This window comes from Panulirus ornatus, chromosome 40 (assembly GCF_036320965.1).
Source record: "Panulirus ornatus isolate Po-2019 chromosome 40, ASM3632096v1, whole genome shotgun sequence".
Classification (NCBI taxonomy): Eukaryota; Metazoa; Arthropoda; class Malacostraca; order Decapoda; family Palinuridae; genus Panulirus; species Panulirus ornatus.
The window spans coordinates 9,352,349-9,371,381 of NC_092263.1; the positions used below are offsets into that span (position 1 = coordinate 9,352,349).

Consider the following 19,033-nt stretch of genomic DNA (forward strand, 5'->3'; position numbering starts at 1 on the left):
TCATCTATTAGTTTGAAACTATGAAAGCAATTCATTACATTTTTCTCAATTAAAATTTATGGTCTAAATTCGGTATAGGCTCAGCATTCTTTGAACACTTCACTATTGACGTAATCAGACTGAAGTATGAATTTGAAGGTTGTGAACAAGTCACTCTTTACTTCTCTTATCTCTTGTGGTAGGCAAGTTTATGGCCTCCTTCTTCACACTGTAATTTTTCTTTGAATTCTGGTACCATCTTTGGTTGCTTTCCTTTGGATGTTCTTTGTATATTCTTTTAGCTTTAAGTGCTTCAATCAGACTTGTGAATCACGTTGAAACTTTCCCTCGTGTTTTTGGAGCAATGCTGATATTTGTAAACAGTTTGTTTCTTCTGCAGTTCAAAGATATAGCTGCAATGATGGCTTCAGTACAGCATTGACTCCCAAGTCCTCTGGCCAGGTGCCTGACACATATTTTCTGAAATATGAAATTCACTTTAAGACTTTCTTTCATTGTGTTCCATCCTCATTCCTTTCACTGACCATATATTACACTACCTTTGGAGTTTATCTAGGTCCCCTTGCAAGTTGATGCAGTCTCATTCTTTATTTCTCTCACAATGCCATCATCAGCAAACATCTTCAGGATGAATCCAGTCCTACTGACAGTTCATTTACAAAGATCAAGGAGAGTGGTGGTCTAAGGACTGAGCCCTGTGGTATGCCACCATTGACCCAAACCCATTTTAAGAAGGTTCCTGTGGCATGCTGCCTTTGTTCCCCTCCAATAAGGTGCTGTTTCTCCTGGAAATTATTCATAGTTTAACACACGCATGTATATATAAAATGTGGGAAATGGCTACCAAGTATGAATATTTTTTGGTATACAGTAGAATTTTTTATTGTCTGGGTATGTATGTTGTTCAGTTGGGATTTTGGACTGATTTTTTGGTCAACAGTTTGACTGGTGTCATCTTGTCAGGGATAATACTGTCTTTTTGGAAATTGTGTAATGCTGAAGCTATTGAGCACAGCTGAGTATGATGAACAGGGAAATGTCTAAAGATAGAATTTAAGTAGGAGTGCTGTATATATCATATGCATTGCTGATAATTCATGGGGGAAATCTTTCATGAGCTTCTCTTCTGGTTTGTGGGAGATACCATATGTTAGATGTTAAGTGGAAGTAGAAGAAATCAGGTTTCCTCTCCTTTCAGATCAAGGAGTGTCATTGGAAGAGGCAGCAATGGGAAGTCTCTTTCTCACCCCTCACCTGGAAGTGAGGTGCAGACTCCTGGTGGAGATTTACTATCTCCCCAACTGCCCGCAAGTGGAGGATCAGGGAAAAGCCCACTAACTCCCATGAGCAACTTGAAATTGTTGACTCGTATTGCTTCAATGGAAGAGTCGCTGACAAGTAAAAAAGTTTTATTCCAGAACCAGAATGTTAAGGAGAAGGATGGCAAAAGTATATCCAACATTGAATCTCTTCTTACGTCCAATACCACAGTCAAAAACGTCTCCAGTCTTCGTCACCATAACAGTAACTGTATGAGTGAGAGCCAGGGTAAAATTCAGATTGCCAAGTCCAAAAGTACTCTCTGTAAACTTCCCACAAGTAGTGATTACTCCAGGCCAAGTTCTCCAGGCAACCTTGTTATAGAGGACGTGGGCCATCTTCCATCTTTGGATGAAACCAACACTAATCGTTCATCAGAGGGCTCTCGGAAGGATAAATCTTTGGGACTCTTAAGCGAAAAGTATGTCAAGCAGATGTCTTACTGTCTTCAGCCATTTTGGTAATTTTGGTAGATGTAATTATCGGAGATTTGATCCTTAAATGTGAATTTTAGTTGCAGATATGAACTAATTCCTCATCTTTTGTTCAAAGGTTCCTGGAGTATTTTCCAATGGAAGTATCTTATTTGGAGACCCCTCGACGTCTAGTCATTGATGAAGTAGCATCCATGTTAGGCACGGAACGCCGGCGAGTGTATGACATTATTAATGTACTTGAGAGTCTGAACATGGCTACTAGGGTGCAGAAGAACATGTACCAGTGGATGGGGAAGTTACATCTCGAGGAAACCTTAGGGCGCCTGAAAGCATTAGGCCACAAACTGAACATAAGTGCTCAGCTCCAGGCACTCCAACACTTGAATCATGACTTTAAAGTAAGTACTTTATGAAGCCTTAGTAAACATGCAGGAGGGTGAATGGTATGTACAAAATTGAGTGAATTGGAGTGATGTGGTATACAGGGGGCATTATGCTGTCAGTGGACTAAACCAAGGCTCATGGAAAAATCTGTGTGGCCTGGTTGGGGATAGGGACTGTGGTTTTGGTGCATTATGTGTAATAGCTAGAGAATTCACGTGAGTGAAGGACGCCTTTTCTTTGTATGTTCCTAGCACTAACTCAGTAATGCAGGAAATGATGAAGAAGTGTGAAAGAAAGAAAAGAAGTTATGAAAATATTGATGAATCTTATCTTTAGCACTTGCGAATGAATAGGCATAGCCTACTTGTATATAATATTGTTTATAATACTGTATAATCATAGTTTTGTGTCATGATTTAATTATAGAATATTTCCTAAGTTTCCACAGCGCATCAAGACAAACAGTGATGGGGAGAAGGCCGACACCAGAAGAGAAAAGTCACTGGGAATTCTTTGTCAGAAATTCCTCATGCTCCTGCTGGTCAGTCCAGAAGTAAGTAAGATATTATTGTGACTCCTGAGCTTTGTGTGATTATTTATTTATGATTACCAGTTTGTGTATGTGGAGAGGAAGCTGTACATTGGGCTTTTACATTTGTGGGACACCATTTCTTGGTCTTTGATCACTTTCATATTATGTTGAACTTCCAAATGATTTAAACTTTTACTTTGTCATCTGCTTTCACTAATTTGTCCCTTAGCTAGAAAGTGTATGTGTGTGTGTGTGTTCTTATATGTTTTTGTATTTGCTTGCTTATATTTGGTTGATTTCTTGTATGGTATATACATATGATAATGGTGAAAGTAACAAACACTCTAACAAACCTCTTGGCCCCAACTCTTAAATTCTCTTAACTTTGTAATGATTTCACGGTCATTCTTTTTTTCTTAGTGTGTTTTACTGATCTACTACTCAGTCATTGTAGAACTATTTATTTACTTTTTTAATGTGATCTCATGCTCAGTTGTCTGAAGTTCCTCCAAGAGACTGGTTTCTCCTATTTTTAAAACCACATTGTTAAAATTTTTAGATCCAATAAGGAACTTGAAAGCTATAATCCTATCTTTTATCTTTGACTACTTTCCTCTTGCTTTAGTATACATCCATTATTTCAGATACAATTTTTTTTCTCTGTTGTACCCATCTAGGAAAACTGTGTTCATCAAGTTGAGTGATGAAACTGGTAATTGATATATTAATTTGGACTTATATGCATATGTACTGAAAATATTTTTCTGAATATTTTGTCTAGTGTTGACATGATCATATATATATAAGTTACCTTTATAGCTCTTGTAATATGATAATTTGGTGATAGACTGGTTACTACATCAACCAAAGGTCATTCTCATGGCTTGGTTCTTGTAATAAGTTACCCCATAAAGTTCTAATCAACATGTGGCTTCACTTCACTGTGTGTGTCTTTCTAAATTAGGAATGCTTAACTCTTGATCCTGGTTGTAGCATTGTTGGTCCATAGTTAACCCAGCTGTTCATCCACCCCAAGGAGTTGGTCGATAAAATGGGTACCTGGTGTTAATGGAATGGCCATGATTAGGGCCTCAATTCCCCTAGTATAGGTAAAAAGTTGTGAATGAAGCTTTACCTACTTAAAATTGGCCAGTCTGGTACTTTTTTGAGGAATGGTAAAGTCTTAATTAAGAAAATGTGATGGTCTGTATAGTTTAAGTGCACTTTTTTCAAAATAGAAGGAAATCTTTGTTTTTTGCTTATAAGGGGAGGTCTTAAAAATCATCTGTGCTATGAAAGGGTTAACCACATCTCACGAGCATTGACCCTGTGTAGATTTCTTCTTTGGGTGTTCAAATGATAAGTAGCCACAAGTCAACACCACACACCAACAAAATCCTTCGTCACACTAAAAAATCAGGTCCATCACTGGAGCTCCATGCACCTATATCTCAGAATTGATTCTCTCCACAAAGAAAATTGCCAAAAACTCCAAGTTGTCTTATATCCGAGTCCATCCAGCAGCTCCAACTATGTCAGATACTGGGGACCTACCGTGAGGCATAAAAGCTCTAAAACTACACTATCCCAAGACTGAAGAGTAAATTTAGCTAGGTCTGCTGTGAGCGATTCCCAGTCTTTAACCAAAACTATGGCAATCTTCATCCACAGTACACTCAGTGGCTAGTTGCCTTACCCTACTCAACTTGGATAACTCTTCAACATTTTTTGTCCAGGAGACCTTTTGGAGCAACTGGTTGATGTTGTCAGACTCTTATGGTCCATCACTTTTACAGATTTAAAGTTATAGGTACATCAACAGTAACAGGGAGCTTTGTTTATAAAGTCAGGTCTCAGATCAGTGGAACACAAACTGACCAAGGTACTTTGAAAATTTTGTGGATAGATGACCCAGCATCAAATGTAGTCAATGTGTAAGATATATTACATATGAATGAAATCTTTTGAGTTGCCGCTTCATATACTCATACAAACTATGCTCTCATTGCAGCCACACCTCATTTCCTTAGACTGTGCTGTGCGGATGTTGGTGGGAGAAGGTGGTGAAGACAATGAGCGATTGAGGACAAGGGGGAGGCGGCTGTATGATATTGCCAATGTCTTAACATCTCTAGGACTTGTGAAAAGAGTACCAACGGCTAAAGCCTTTCAGTATATAGGGCCAGAGGTTGAGGCTGTAACCAGTGAAGAAGGTAATAGCTAGAGATGATTTCAGATTTTGTTTTACTGCTTTGGTTCAAGTGTTACATAGGTTATTACAAAAGCATTTTTGTCCATAGTGAACCATCCCTGGAAAATGCCCACTTTTTGTATATATGTTTATTCTTTCTTTTACTTCCAACTCCATTCCTATTTACACAGGGTGGATAAAATGCGTATATCTATTTCCAGTCACACATATATGTTCAGCGTGTGTCTGGTGTACTGTACTGAAGTGAAAAATATCTATCACCCATATATGTTTCTTAATTTCTCTTGCCCATGCTGATTTGATGTGTCAATGAGACTTGTGTTTTCACTTTACTCCCCACCCTCAACCAGAAATCCTTTACTTGCACAAGATAAAGTATAATGCCTCTGCCCAACTCATCTGAAGTATATGTAGTCTTAAACAATCAGCTCACAGTATGTGTCCATCTCGTCTGGAGTCTTCCCTTTCTTGTACCTCCATTTATCATGTAACGTGTTATCAGGTGTGTTTCCTTCATGGCCGTAATATCTTGAATTTATAGGCTAAATTCTGTGCATCTTTGTAACAATTTCTTTAAACCACATGTCTTTTTCATGTTTTTTTTTTTTCTACTGCATATTTTCCCTAATTTGTACTATATGATGTTGGTTATGTTTCTCTGTTGCTGTCTTTTTTATCGTGTATTTGTCTATCTAGATGGAGGAAAAACTGGTCTCATGTTCATAACACAGAGTTGTTACAAGATTTCCATGATGCAAACTTCTTACACACCGGATTTCTTTTATTTCTAGTCACCCAAATTCTCAGTGCACTTCCTGATCCTATCTTTTGCTTGACTTTGCATTCCTTGCAAATTTTCACTCTCCATCTTCACTAATAATCCTTCAGAGATACTTTAAACTCTTTAACAGTTTTGATGAATAATTTTACAGTTTTGGGACCCATTTTTTGTCGCTCCTGAAACTTTGAAGCTCCATTCAACTTGGGGAATTGATGTGCTCTTAGGGAGCAAGAAGGCTTTCAATGAAGCTGTACTCTTTTCTGTACTTTGGTGATGATAAATCCTTGTCAGAGGTGAATTCTGACTTGCCATGTGGCCAGTTGCAGGTGTTAGCTACCACTGCCCCAATTTTCAGTTCTCTAATTAAACTAATGTGACCTACAGTGTGACAGTTCACCCCTTTCAAAAATAAGACCCTTGGTCTTGCATAGATTTACTTTCTCAACCTTCTTCTCCACACATGGAAGTGATGTACCACTTCGCACACCTCTCAGATTCAGGTAGTGAACGATATCATTTGCATATCAGTATGGTAGTTGCCATTTCATTGCACTGTAGTTGGAAAAGACATCACAATCGCCCCACCTAGGAGCTGGACTGTGCTTCCCACAGCTTGTGTGTGAATACCTTCCAATCGTGGATTGGCAGTTCTGATGTCCTCTTCCTTTCTCGGAAGAACAGTTAAGGTATGGATTTCTCTTCCTTCTTTTGTCTTAATCTCTTTATATAACCTCGCTATCACTAAGAGTCAGGTCTACAAACCTTTGCAAAATCATGAATTACTTTAATTTTTTTTTTTTTTACACCAGCGTTGGACTTGTTTGCCCATACCATGGTGGTCATGATAAAAAATTTTTTAGTCTTACTATGTGACCATATACAGTTCCATATATATTCTGCGATTTCCAGTGTGTCATATCTCGCTTACCCAAATCTTTTCTCTTTTTTGAGATGCATAACTGCTATCCTCCCCATGGAATTCTTCTCTTTCCCGACCACATTCTGCTATCCTACCAGTACCCAAATATTGCCCCTTCCTATTGACACCTGCTGTCTAATCATAGACTTGTGCATGTCCTGTGGATGGTAGTGTGTGATGAGATATAGCAAATAAGACAAGTTTTTTTTTTTATCTGAAGTAACAGTTTCAGGTTAAGGTAGGTGTGCGGTGTTTCATGCTAATTACAGTGAACTCGATGTTTCATGCTAATTACAGTGACCTACTGTCTATCCCTTAGCTAGGTGTTCGGTGTTTCATGTTAATTATGAATTTACTCCTGTCTGTTATCCCTTACCCCATTTAATTAGAAAATCCAAAACAGCATTCGATTTTCCTCTGTAAGCATAAAACCCCCCAAAATAATGGCATTCTTCAGTTCCTGTGCAAACAAAACCCCGAAGCAATACTACCTTAATTTTTCTCTCAATGATCCTTACAGAGGACGCTTAATTTTACGTAATTCACACGACTAAATCCAGTCACAAGATAGCAAAAGGTTGGTCTTCCTCCAGTTTAAACGATTTTTTTAAATTAGGACATGTTCTTCGCTCCCAGCCTCCACCCATTTTCCTTAAACTAATAGATGTCTCCACCATTTTTCACACTAATAGATGCATTACAGAAATACATTATTAATAGGTGAATTACAGTAAAACTCTTGGAATTATGGTAATACACGAACAGTTTATTTTCATTTATCATGCCCACTGCTTTAATAAACGTTTTCTATGCCAGAATTTCCATTTATCATGCCCACTGCTTTGATAAACGTTTTCTATGCCAGAATTTCTGTTGCAGTGTCGTATTGAAACCCAAAAATTATTGTACAACCACCACAAAACGTTCATAAATTTTTTGCATTGTATTTTAATGAAATCAATATCCACCACAAATTTCTATGGATCATGAATTAAATTTTCATTTTTTTAAAGGTAATTGTTGACAAGATAATGCAACTTTATAATTTCCCTTCAAGAACAAATGTTGTGACGTCATATGTAAATAAACAAGATGGCGCGTTGGTCAAATGTGCCGATGTTTACTTTCCGAATCTTGACAGAACTGGATTTATTTATGCGATATTATGGTGGATGAAGTTCTTTATATATGTATAAGACGGTCAGTTTATGAATGATATTTATGTAAGTAGCACACTGAGCAGTATCCATGAGAAAATGTGTCCGAAAATAGTGCCCATCATCATGAAACAATAAGGTATTATTGGCTCTGTTTAATTTTACATATACAAACCCTTCATGAAAGCTTCTAGGTTCCCTTGTGCATCTTAGTTTCAGGCAATGAATAGTTTTTATTTTTTTGAGTACATTCTACATTTTCTCTTTGTTTTCCAGTAGCTTCTATTGTATGCAGACAATTCATCTAACAGGGACCATAAATATGTGCCGAGGATGATGGTTATTGGGGAGTATTAACTAACATGTTTGCATTGATGGGACTTTGTTAACACTACAGATTTTCCACAGACACATTCGGTGTACTCCATCGCCACTCATTACTTCCCTCCCGTCTGGGAAATGGTGGGGGTAAAGAAAACTCGTCTTTTGGTGACCATGATGTTACTCCCTCTAATGTTGTCCCTCCTGTACAGAAAAGAGGGCGGCCGCGAAAACTCTCAACGGATTTCTGTGCATCAGCATTACCAGGTATGTGATTTTGTTGTTTTAGTATATATGTTGACTGTGTTTTTTTTTTTTTTTTTTATACCTGACAGGATGAACGAGTAACCTGCATATCAGTAATTAAGTTGTTAGAGCGCTAAATATTCTTATTTATGGTGTAATACATGTTTGCCATCTTATTTGCTTGTTATGTAGCAAGTTGTGTTGGAGAACATGAATTATGAAGAGGTGATTTTTAAAGAGCTTTGTCTCCGATTTCTGAGTGGACACAATGGTAGTTGTCCAAGGTTGTAGATCTTATCTGATTAGAAAGCCTTAGAGGAGATATGATTCCATGATGTCCTGCCCTGATAAACTAAAACTCAGTTCTTCCTTACAGCTATAGGTCATGGAGAGTCGTGCTTTGTATTGGCATTTAATCTTTTTATTTAGGAAATCACCACTTAGGATTTAGATTAATCCAGGTCTGTAGATCTCAGCCAAAATTGAGACTTCGAATTAGGAACTACATTACATTTATTAAATCTTAGAAGTTTGTCCACTAAAGCATTTTCAAGGGGACCGTATATATATGTTCTTCCAAGCTCCTTGTTATTTGTTTATTTATCTGTCTATCTATCGATATAACTGATGCCCATTCCCTTTGCAAACTCCCTCAAGGGGGTGGCCATGGCATAAGAATCTCCATAAACGTTGAACTCTAAAGCTGCTTCTTAGCCTGTAGTGCCTCACCCTTAACAGGTCACTGGCAGAGGGCAACTCTAAAGTAGTGAGTTCCGAGGCTCCCACATGAGCATAGCATTCAGTTTCTTTATTCAAGGACTATTTCCTGTTGGTATAAGGAGCTTAGAGTTAGTAAAACCCATTTTTTTCAGTCAGAGCCTGTAATGTCTGGAAAGCGACCTCTACCCTGGCATCTAAGTTTTTCTCTTTCGTGTGGTTATGCTCTCAGTTGCTCATGGGGTTAATGCCATTGGGGTGAAATGTAGGCTTTTAAAGTATGAAAAGCCATTTCTCTCTTAAGATGGATCCCTGTGAGTGCCTTTTTTTTTTTTTTCCTTTTCTTCTGTCTTCATTTTCCTTACTGGAAAACCATTTTGTAGTTCCTGCATGACTTACACAGGGCAGATGCCAGTGACCTGCAAAAAATCTGGGTTGCACAGACAATTTAAATCCTCGACAATGAGTGTAAAAATGACATCATAGCCCAGGCTGCCACAGATTTGTAAACGTCTCCATGTAACATGCGACTATACTGCTGTCAGAATGGAAAACTTAAGGAAAAGTAGGATGAAAGAAGTTGTTACTGATACTTTTGGTGAAAGACCAGAAAGACCTTGCATTACAAGAGAGACATAGGTTGTCACTTCTTTAGATAGCAGAATGCAGATAATACTTTCAGTGATTTTGGGTAGGATGAAAAGCAAATGTATGTTGAAGGATGAGTTTTTTGAGGACCAACATGCCAGTTCTTATGCTTAATTAGAAGAGACAGTCTTGAGGAAGGGGAGGCTCTATGCCTCCATTCCAGTAGAAGTACCCTCTGCTGTATACTCAGCTCAGGTAGAATTATCACCCAAGGGAAGGCAGTAATCTTTTTGTGAAAAGTCATAAAACAAATTCATAACTTAGTCCTCTTAGCACTTTAGAGGGGCCTGCTAGGGAAGGAGGTGCAGTTAGTAAAACAACTTTATGAGTGTATCCAGATGAACCAATCAGGGGCATATTTGTGTAGCTATAGCATAAAGGTTTGCGAATGAAAAAATTATTTTGATTAGACTCGAGCTTCTTTTCTCTTTCTCTAACAGAATGTTTACAGGAAGTGTTTACCTGTTGTCCTCCCAGGCCAGTGAATTAATACATTTGAAAAGATCCTTTTGCGTAAAAGTTTTGTCCTGATGGCTGCCTAGCTTTGGGTCATAAGTTCAGTTTCTGTAGTGGTGAATCAGAGGTAACAATATTTTTTTTTCAGAATTGCAAGTAATTTACCCCTAAGAGATTGGTTATCAGAATAGGTGAATACTTTGTTGAAATTATTTGGGCTATTCATATTTGAGTTTCGTTGTTTTAGTGGGTTAAAATGAACCAGCATATAAGTCTTTTAAAACTTCTGCCTGTTTTCAGAAACTAATCTCTAATCAGAACCAACATTCTTTGCTGAATTGTACTTTTTAATTTCTTGTGCTTCAATGGTGATATTATCACTCCAGTTATTTTAGTACAGTACTATACATCTGAAAACGATAATTGTGTTTTCATAATTTTCATTTTGGATTGATATCAGCTGCTAAGCGGTCCAAGCTTCAAAGAACTCGCAGTGAAGACATCACTACTTCCAAACCAGCTCGGAAGTTCACACGTCACCCGTCACTCCATGATATCTGTCAGGTGGGAATTCTTGAATACTGTGATTTTTTTTAGACTGCTGGTGAGTGGATGTAAGTGAATGAGGCCTTTTCTATAATATATATATTTTCTTTTTTATTTTGCTTTGTCTCTGTCTCCCGCGTTAGCGAGGTAGCGCAAGGAAACAGACGAAAGAACGGCCCAACCCACCCACATACACATGTATATACATACACGTCCACACACAGCACATGTACATACCTATACATCTCAATGTATACATATATATACACACACAGACATATACATATATATCCATGTTCATAATTCATACTGTCTGCCTTTATTCATTCCCATTGCCACCTGCCACACATGGAATAACAACACCCCCCCCCCCCCCCCCCTCATGTGTGCGAGGTAGCGCTAGGAAAAGACAACAAAGGCCCTATTCGTTCACACTCAGTCTCTAGCTGTCATGTAATAATGCACCGAAACCACAGCTCCCTTTCCACATCCAGGCCCCACAGAACTTTCCATGGTTTACCCCAGATGCTTCACATGCCCTAGTTCAATCCATTGACAGCACGTCGACCCCGGTATACCACATCGTTCCAATTCACTTTACTCCTTGCACGCCTGTCACCCTCCTGCATGTTCATGCCCCGATCACTGAAAATCTTTTTCAATCCATCTTTCCACCTCCAATTTGGTCTCCCACTTCTCCTCGTTCCCTCCACCTTTGACACATATATCCTCTTGGTCAATCTTTCCTTACTCATTCTCTCCATGTGACCAAACCATTTCAACACACCTTCTTCTGCTCTCTCAACCACACTCTTTTAATTACCACACATCTCTCTTACCCTATTATTACTTACTCGATCAAACCACCTCTCACCACACTGTCCTCAAACATCTCATTTCCAACACATCCACCCTCCTCCGCACAACTCTATACCCTACGCCTCGTAACCATATAACATTGTTGGAACCACTATTCCTTCAAACATACCCATTTTTGCTTTCCAAGATAATGTTCTCGACTTCCATACATTCTTCAACACTCCCAGAACTTTCGCCCCCTACCCCACCCTATGATTCACTTCCGCTTCCATGGTTCCATCCGCTGCCAAATTCACTCCAAGATATCTAAAACACTTCACTTCCTCCAGTTTTTCTCCATTCAGACTTACCTCCCAGTTGACTTGTCCCTCAACCCTACTGTAGCTAATAACCTTGCTCATATTCACATTTACTCTCAGCTTTCTTCTTTCACACACTTTACCAAACTCAGTCACCAGTTTCTGCAGTTTCTCACCCAAATCAGCCACCAGTGCTGTATTATCAGCGAACAACAACTGACTCACTTCCCAAGCTCTCCCATCCACAACAGACTGCACACTTGCCCCTCTCTCCAAAACTCTTGCATTCCCCTCCCTAACAACCTCATCCATAAACAAATTAAACAACCATGGAGACATCACACACCCCTCCCGCAAGCCATCATTCACCGAGAACCAGTCACTTTCCTCTCTTCCTACATGTACACATGCCTTACATCCTCAATAAAAACTTGCTTCTAACAACTTTCCCCCCACACCATATATTCTTTATACCTTCTACAGAGCATCTCTATCAACTCTATCATATGCCTTCACCAGATCCATAAATGCTTCATACAAATCCATTTGCTTTTCTATGTATTTCTCACATACATTCTTCAAAGCAGACACCTGATCCACTGCTCTTCTCCAATCTGATGTTCTGTACATGCCTTCACCCTCTCAATCAATACCCTCCCATATAATTTCCCAGGAATACTCAACAAACTTATACCTCTGTAATTTGAGCTCTCACTCTTATCCCCTTTGCCTTTGTACAATGGCACTATGCAAGCATTCCTCCAATCCTCAGGCACCTCACCATGAGTCATACATACATTAAATAACCTTACCAACCAATCTACAATACAGTCACCCCCATTTTTAATGAAGTCCACTGCAATACCATCCAAACCCGCTGCCTTGTCAGCTTTCATCTTCCGCAAAGCTTTTATTACCTCTTCTCTGTTTACCAAATCATTCTCCCTAACCCCTCTCACTTTGCACGCCACCTCGACCAAAACACCCTATATCTGCCACTCTATCATCAAACACGTTCAGCAAACCTTCAAAATACTCACTCCATCTCCTTCTCACATCACCACTACTTGTTATCACCTCCCCATTTGCGCCCTTCACTGAAGTTCCCATTTGTTCCCTTGTCTTACGCACTTTATTTACCTCCTTCCAAAACATCTTTTTATTCTCCCTAAAATTTAATGATACTCTCTCACCCCAACTCTCATTTGCCCTCTTTCTTACCTCTTGCACCTTTCTCTTGACCTCCTGCCTCTTTCTTCTCTACATCTCCCAGTCATTTGCATTATTTCCCTGCAAAAATCATCCAAATGCCTCTCTCTTCTCTTTCACTAATAATCTTACTTCTTCATCCCACCACTCACTACCCTTTCTAATCTGCCCACCTCCCACACTTCTCATGCCACAAGCATCTTTTGCACAAGCCATCACTGCTTCCCTAAATACATCCCAGTCCTCCGTCACTCCCCTTACGTCCTTTGTTCTCACCTTTTTCCATTCTGTACATATATTGAGATTTAAAGATGGGAAATAGCTCTTTGGATGTTTGGTAGATCAGTGTTTCACATATGTAAGGTAGGACTCACAAAGTGTATTTGTAAAAAGGAGAGGGAACATTTCTTATAGATCTTTTATGTGTGACAGTAGTAAGATGTTTGTAAGTTGTTATATAAAGAAATGGTATTGTTTGCAGGACATTGTATTGAAATTCAGAAATAGTTTCAGATATACATTTCAGATCTTAATGATTCCTTCTGACAGGTTGCAGAAGTGGAACGAGAGAAATTGTTACAGAAGGAGCAGCAGCAATCTTCTTACTCCACCAGTGAACCTACTTATGATCAGACTTCCAGCACATCATCACTTCAAAAAAAAGTAGGCATCAGCTAACATTTGCATCTTTAACCTGTTGAATGCAGAGTCTCAGTATGTTATGTATATCCCCACTGCAGGCCTTTTCAAAAGCTGTTTTTTTTTTCCATGCCATAGTAATGTTATTTTTTCTAAAACACGTAACACGTATAAGACAGCATGGTATATCTGTTCTCACATGTGTGATGAGGCTTTCAGTTGAATATTTTCCCTAGTGAGTCAAGGTCATTGCCAGACATACAGTGCATCCCTATCCATGTGATACAGTATGTACGCACATACTTTTCTGCACAAGTATTACATTTCCTTACACTCATGCATGAATGCAATTTCCCTGTACAGTAATGATATTTTTCCAATTTCAAATGATTTATGTGTTGGTATTTTCCATATATGTACAGTTGTGGATTTAAATTTCTTGACAGTCTCTGGTAGACAGTTGTGATATCTGACAACTTGAAGATAATAAACATGCATCAAATGATACTTTTTGGGAGTGAATGAGCACAGCATGCTTTCATTTGTAACAGATATGGTGATAGGTTGACAGCAATGTTTCCTTGTGTTGTTTTTTTAATATCCAGTTGAAAACAAATGTATTGTACAGAAACTGATAAATGATATTCCTTATATCAAACGGAAAATGACAAATCAGTGCAAAAGCTAACTGACTGTATTTCAGATAAACCTTAAAAGATTTTAAGTTTGTCTTCATCATACATCAGACACTTAACCTGTAGTGAAACCAATTTGATAGACGGGAAATCATATAGTTGAATCTCAGTATTGAAATGGTACTGTGATGAATAAAGAATCTGTGAAAGAAATACTCAACTGAAACCACATTTTTCAAATATTTAAGTTGATGTTTGCCCACTATCTCAGTACTGAGGAGCTGAAGATCTCTCACTTGTTGATAATGGAAATAGAAAAATTACCCAGAACTGTTGTTTGCTGTTTTTATATCTCTTCAGAAAAGAGATTTGCTTCACCACCGCAGTATAGTGCCTATCCTTCATCCTGAATATGGCTCTTGGTATGATATATGCTTCAGAGACCATTAAGTCCTGTATTGAAGCATTTAAATTGTTACATGATTAAAAAGTTTCATGAGAGTTTGCATTAAATTAGTGTGCCTGTTGGCAGGTTGTCTGATTTTTTGTTTTTGTTTCCTATTATAATATGAAAGAAATATATGTGGAAATAAAGGACGACCTACCAATAAATGAGCTTTGGAAGACATTTCACTTCTCTGGGGTTAGTGAAAAGGAGGAATTTCTCTGGAAGAGTATAGAGCCAAATAGTGTCAACATTATTACTGTAATTGCTTTAACAAAATCGGTTTCTTTGAAAATTCCCTAATGTTACAATTCATGATTTGAGACTTGCCTTATATGAATGAACAGTGATAAAGAAACATGCTTAATCTAATGATAGACACAAAACCTGAATTGCATTAAGACGAGAATGAAATCATGAGCCACAGTTTTGACAGTACATTGATACACAAATAAGAAATATGATTACACAGTTGATTGTGATAGGAGGCATGGCAGGTAGATCATTTACCATTTGCATATGACTTTACTCTGAGAGCAGATTATTGGAGAAAAACTCTAGATGCCAGTGATAGAATTTTGGGAGAGTGTTTAAGAAGAAAGTTGAAAGCTATTGTACAAAAATAAGTCAGAACATGAGATGCAATAGGATGGTGAAACTGGATAAGGACCTTCCGGAGATGGATAATTTTAAGTTTTGGGAGCAGACATGGTTGCACATGGAATCATCAGGGCTAAAGTGAGCCACATTGTTTGGAGAGGGGATGTAGGTCCATGGCACATTAAGGAATGTATGGAAGGAGGAATCATTGTCTGTCAAGGCAAAGGTGTAGTAGTTCCCGAAATGTTGTATGTATGTAAGTCTTGTTCCTTGAGTTCACAGGAAAGGAGAATGGTAAATATGAAATACCAGAGGACGATGTGTGGTATGAGATGGTTTGATCATGTAAGAAATGACGTCATCACCGAAAGGTGTAATAACAAGGGGAGTGTGATTGAGAGTGCTTACCAGGGTGTTGTGAAATGGGCTGGGTATATGGAGATGATGAATGAATAGAGAGACTGATGGAGTGGATGTGTCAAATGTAGTGGAATCAAGAGGGAAGGATGGGGTAAAAGATATGTTAGGGTATTGGGGCCTTTAACATTCAGGAAGTTGAGAGATATGCAATGGATGGAAAGAACTGAGGATCATGTGGTAGAGTACATGGTGGGAAGGGCTGACTTAGTATTAATGGACTGAACCAGGGTGTATAAAGTGGTCATTGACAGCCATTGTGTGGTATGTGGGTCTTGACTGTGGATGGTAGACTCTGCTGTCATGACAGAGAGTGGATATGTGTAAATAATGCCATTGTTTGTCCATGACTCTTGTCTTGTTAAGATGGGAGAGGCCATTAGGGATAGAAAATATATATATGTAGTCACAAACTGATGATGGGATTTTCAGAATAACTTAATACAAGTAATGCTCTCTGATATGGAACAAATTTAAGTTCATTGACATTTTTCTTTCAGTTGGAGAAACAAACCACAAGTACTGAAAGCCACCCTGTTAATTCAACTGCGTCAGTTTCAAAAATCCTACGGTGTCGTTTGACCTCACACGGGAAGATACCAGTGGCCCTTAATTTCCAGGGGTGTCGCAGACAACGGGGATGTGAGGGCCAGAGTTTAGAACAGGCCAAAATTGGGGAAAAGTCTAGAACTTCATTAGTGGTCACACAGTCAAATGCTGGGCAACAAACATCAGGCTTTTTTCACCAGAATTCAGAGGTATTTGAAAGCATTATATTGTCAGTTAGTTTTCCATTGCTATTTATGTCCATTACTTTTTGTGCTTAGAAGCTCCTCTTTCTTTAATGCCTGAACAAATAAATGGGCCTTAGGAGAATAATCCTTGTATGGCTCCTTCCTGTTTTCCTTCTTTTGTAAAGTAATATTACGGGACAAAGGGGATTTTAGCCTCCTGCTCCTCCTCCTCTAAGTCATTTTGTATAACACACAGGAAATACATGGGTAGTATTCTTTCTGTCTTATCCCGAGGGATAATATTTAGAAGTATTGCGGAAGTTTTCAAGTTGTAAGGGGAATTCTTAAAGGATGCAGGTAAGATTTATAGGAAAGAAGAGTTTCAGTAGTGCTGTAGAATGGAAACCATTCTTGATCAGTCTGCAAACATTATAACCCTGAAATTTATGAATATTTTAATTCATTTTTGGCTCGCCTTCATTTTATGATTTTATCTACTTGAGTAGATGAAAAATTTAAGTGATATTAGTCAGTAATTGAACAGGATATATCTTTCCAGCATACATGACCAAGTGTTTAATGCTAAATAGGATAGAGGCTTTGTACTAAAAGGTGTGATGAATCCAGTGCAAATTCTCTTCAGCTTACGATGGGGTTATGTTCTGATAAATCCATCTTAAGTTGAAAATATTGTCCAAGACAATCACATGTTTGCCAAATGGCATCCTAGTTTGGTCTCTTTGATGTATATCAACTGACTTATATTTCTTTCTTGTGGCTCCCCTGATGATGTGATTCTTACACGAAAGTGCACTTGGGAACTTAACGTGTTTCATTTTCTCCGTGGACTCATAAGAATGTCTTGATCATGCGCAAAATTGTGATCCTTTCCAATATATATATGTGTGTGTGTGTGTGTGTATGAGTGGATGGGCCCGTCTTCGTCTGTTTCCTGGTGCTACCTCGCTGACATGGGAAACAGCAATAAAGTATAATAAAAAATGATAATACATTTCTTTTAGTAAAATTTCTTATGTGATATGATATCCCTCATATGGGCAATAAAAGAAGTAGTATCTTAGTTTAACTGTGATTTGTTTTTTCTTTAGATATCAATCTGTAATATAATTACATCAGTTTTTAATGAGAATAGAGAACTTTAGAAAAATTGAATTTTTTTTTTCTTTATTTCCAGGGATATAAAGCCTCCCATCTTGAAGCAGGGAAGGAATTAGCCACTCAAAAAAGTTTTACAAATTCCGAATTCAGCTGTAAGCCAGTTCAACCTTTGAACCAGTTCATCTGCACCAGTAACCAAGGGTTTCACGCTACCCCAGTTGTGATGATGAAAAGTGAAGGACGTTCTGTGCTGACTGGCTACCCACATGGTCCTCATGGTGCTTCTCTGGGTCCCACCTCTTCAAAGAACCCTCGGGTGATTAAAGTGATAACAAAGACCGGAGGCTCTAGTCATCAGGAATCCTCAACCGTCATTACAGTGTTGCCAGCCACACAAGCTTGTACTCAAAGCTCAGCTTTGTCAAAGCAGTTTGTTGTGCAACCTAGTGGAGGATTTCATCAGGTTTCTCCTGGGATTTATACCAACGGACATAAGGTGACTGGGTCTAACAGTTTGAGAGGTGAGGAAGCCACTTTTTCCGAGATAAAAGAAGACAACCATCGTCCTTACAGCATTTACACCATATCTAAAAACCATACTGAGCAAAGGGCTTTTGCAAAAGTGAGCTACCCAAACTCTTCTGTAGTCACCCATTCTCTAAAGGATTCTCATGAACCAGCTTCGAGTGACAATCTTTTAACCAACAAGTTGTCCATACATCAGATATCACAAACTCAGGTGTCAGCCATGGCACCAGGCACTCAGGTCATATCAAGCTCTGCAGGTGTCCTGCCGAATACTGTCACAGGAACCAGATCCTTCATTGTTTGCAACCAGAACAGGTAAAATTTAAGTTTTATGTTATTGGTTTATGAAGAACTTTTTTTTTGTATTTAAATTTATATACTGATTATGGTCAGTTAAATTTTGGTGGCAGAGAGGTTTTCATAGAATTAAAGTTTGATATCCATGATATATACAATTTAGATTTTACATTAGGGGACAAAGAATATTACCCATATATTCCCTGCATTTTGTAAAAGGTGATTAAGAGGAGCAAGAGTGGGCTGCTGGAAATCCTCCCATCCTGTATTTTCAAAACAAGGAACAGAGCAAGGAGCCAAGTGAGGATTTTTCTCCTTTAAGGCTCAGTCATCTGTTTTTTATGCTAACTTGCTCACTTGGGAAACAGTGAGCATGTATGAAAAAAATGATGTTTACGATCTAGATGTATATTGCTCAGAGCTGAATAAAGAACATGCTGCAGAGGAAGGATGAGAGGCTTGGTAGTTGAAATCTGTTTAGATGAGAGAAATTTTGGGAGCAGTGAGAAAAGTGAATGAAAAGGGAGAATGTACCGATATATTGTGGGTTTTGAGGATAGGTTCACCCATCCTCATAAGTTATGCAGAGATCTGCAGTATGAGGGTAAATGATAGA

The 19,033-nt window shown here is 38.4% G+C and overlaps 1 protein-coding gene across 1 annotated transcript in view; it reads left to right on the forward strand.

Annotated features, from left to right (window-relative positions):
• The window catches only part of LOC139761351 (uncharacterized), a 36,636-nt gene that overhangs the window by 8,631 nt on the left and 8,972 nt on the right, over positions 1–19,033 (forward strand). The window contains 9 exon segments of the mRNA XM_071685435.1: positions 1,199–1,741; positions 1,873–2,155; positions 2,581–2,694; positions 4,685–4,886; positions 8,151–8,330; positions 10,591–10,694; positions 13,553–13,666; positions 16,240–16,497; positions 17,669–18,435. Coding sequence (XP_071541536.1) covers positions 1,199–1,741; positions 1,873–2,155; positions 2,581–2,694; positions 4,685–4,886; positions 8,151–8,330; positions 10,591–10,694; positions 13,553–13,666; positions 16,240–16,497; positions 17,669–18,435 — 2,565 coding nt within the window.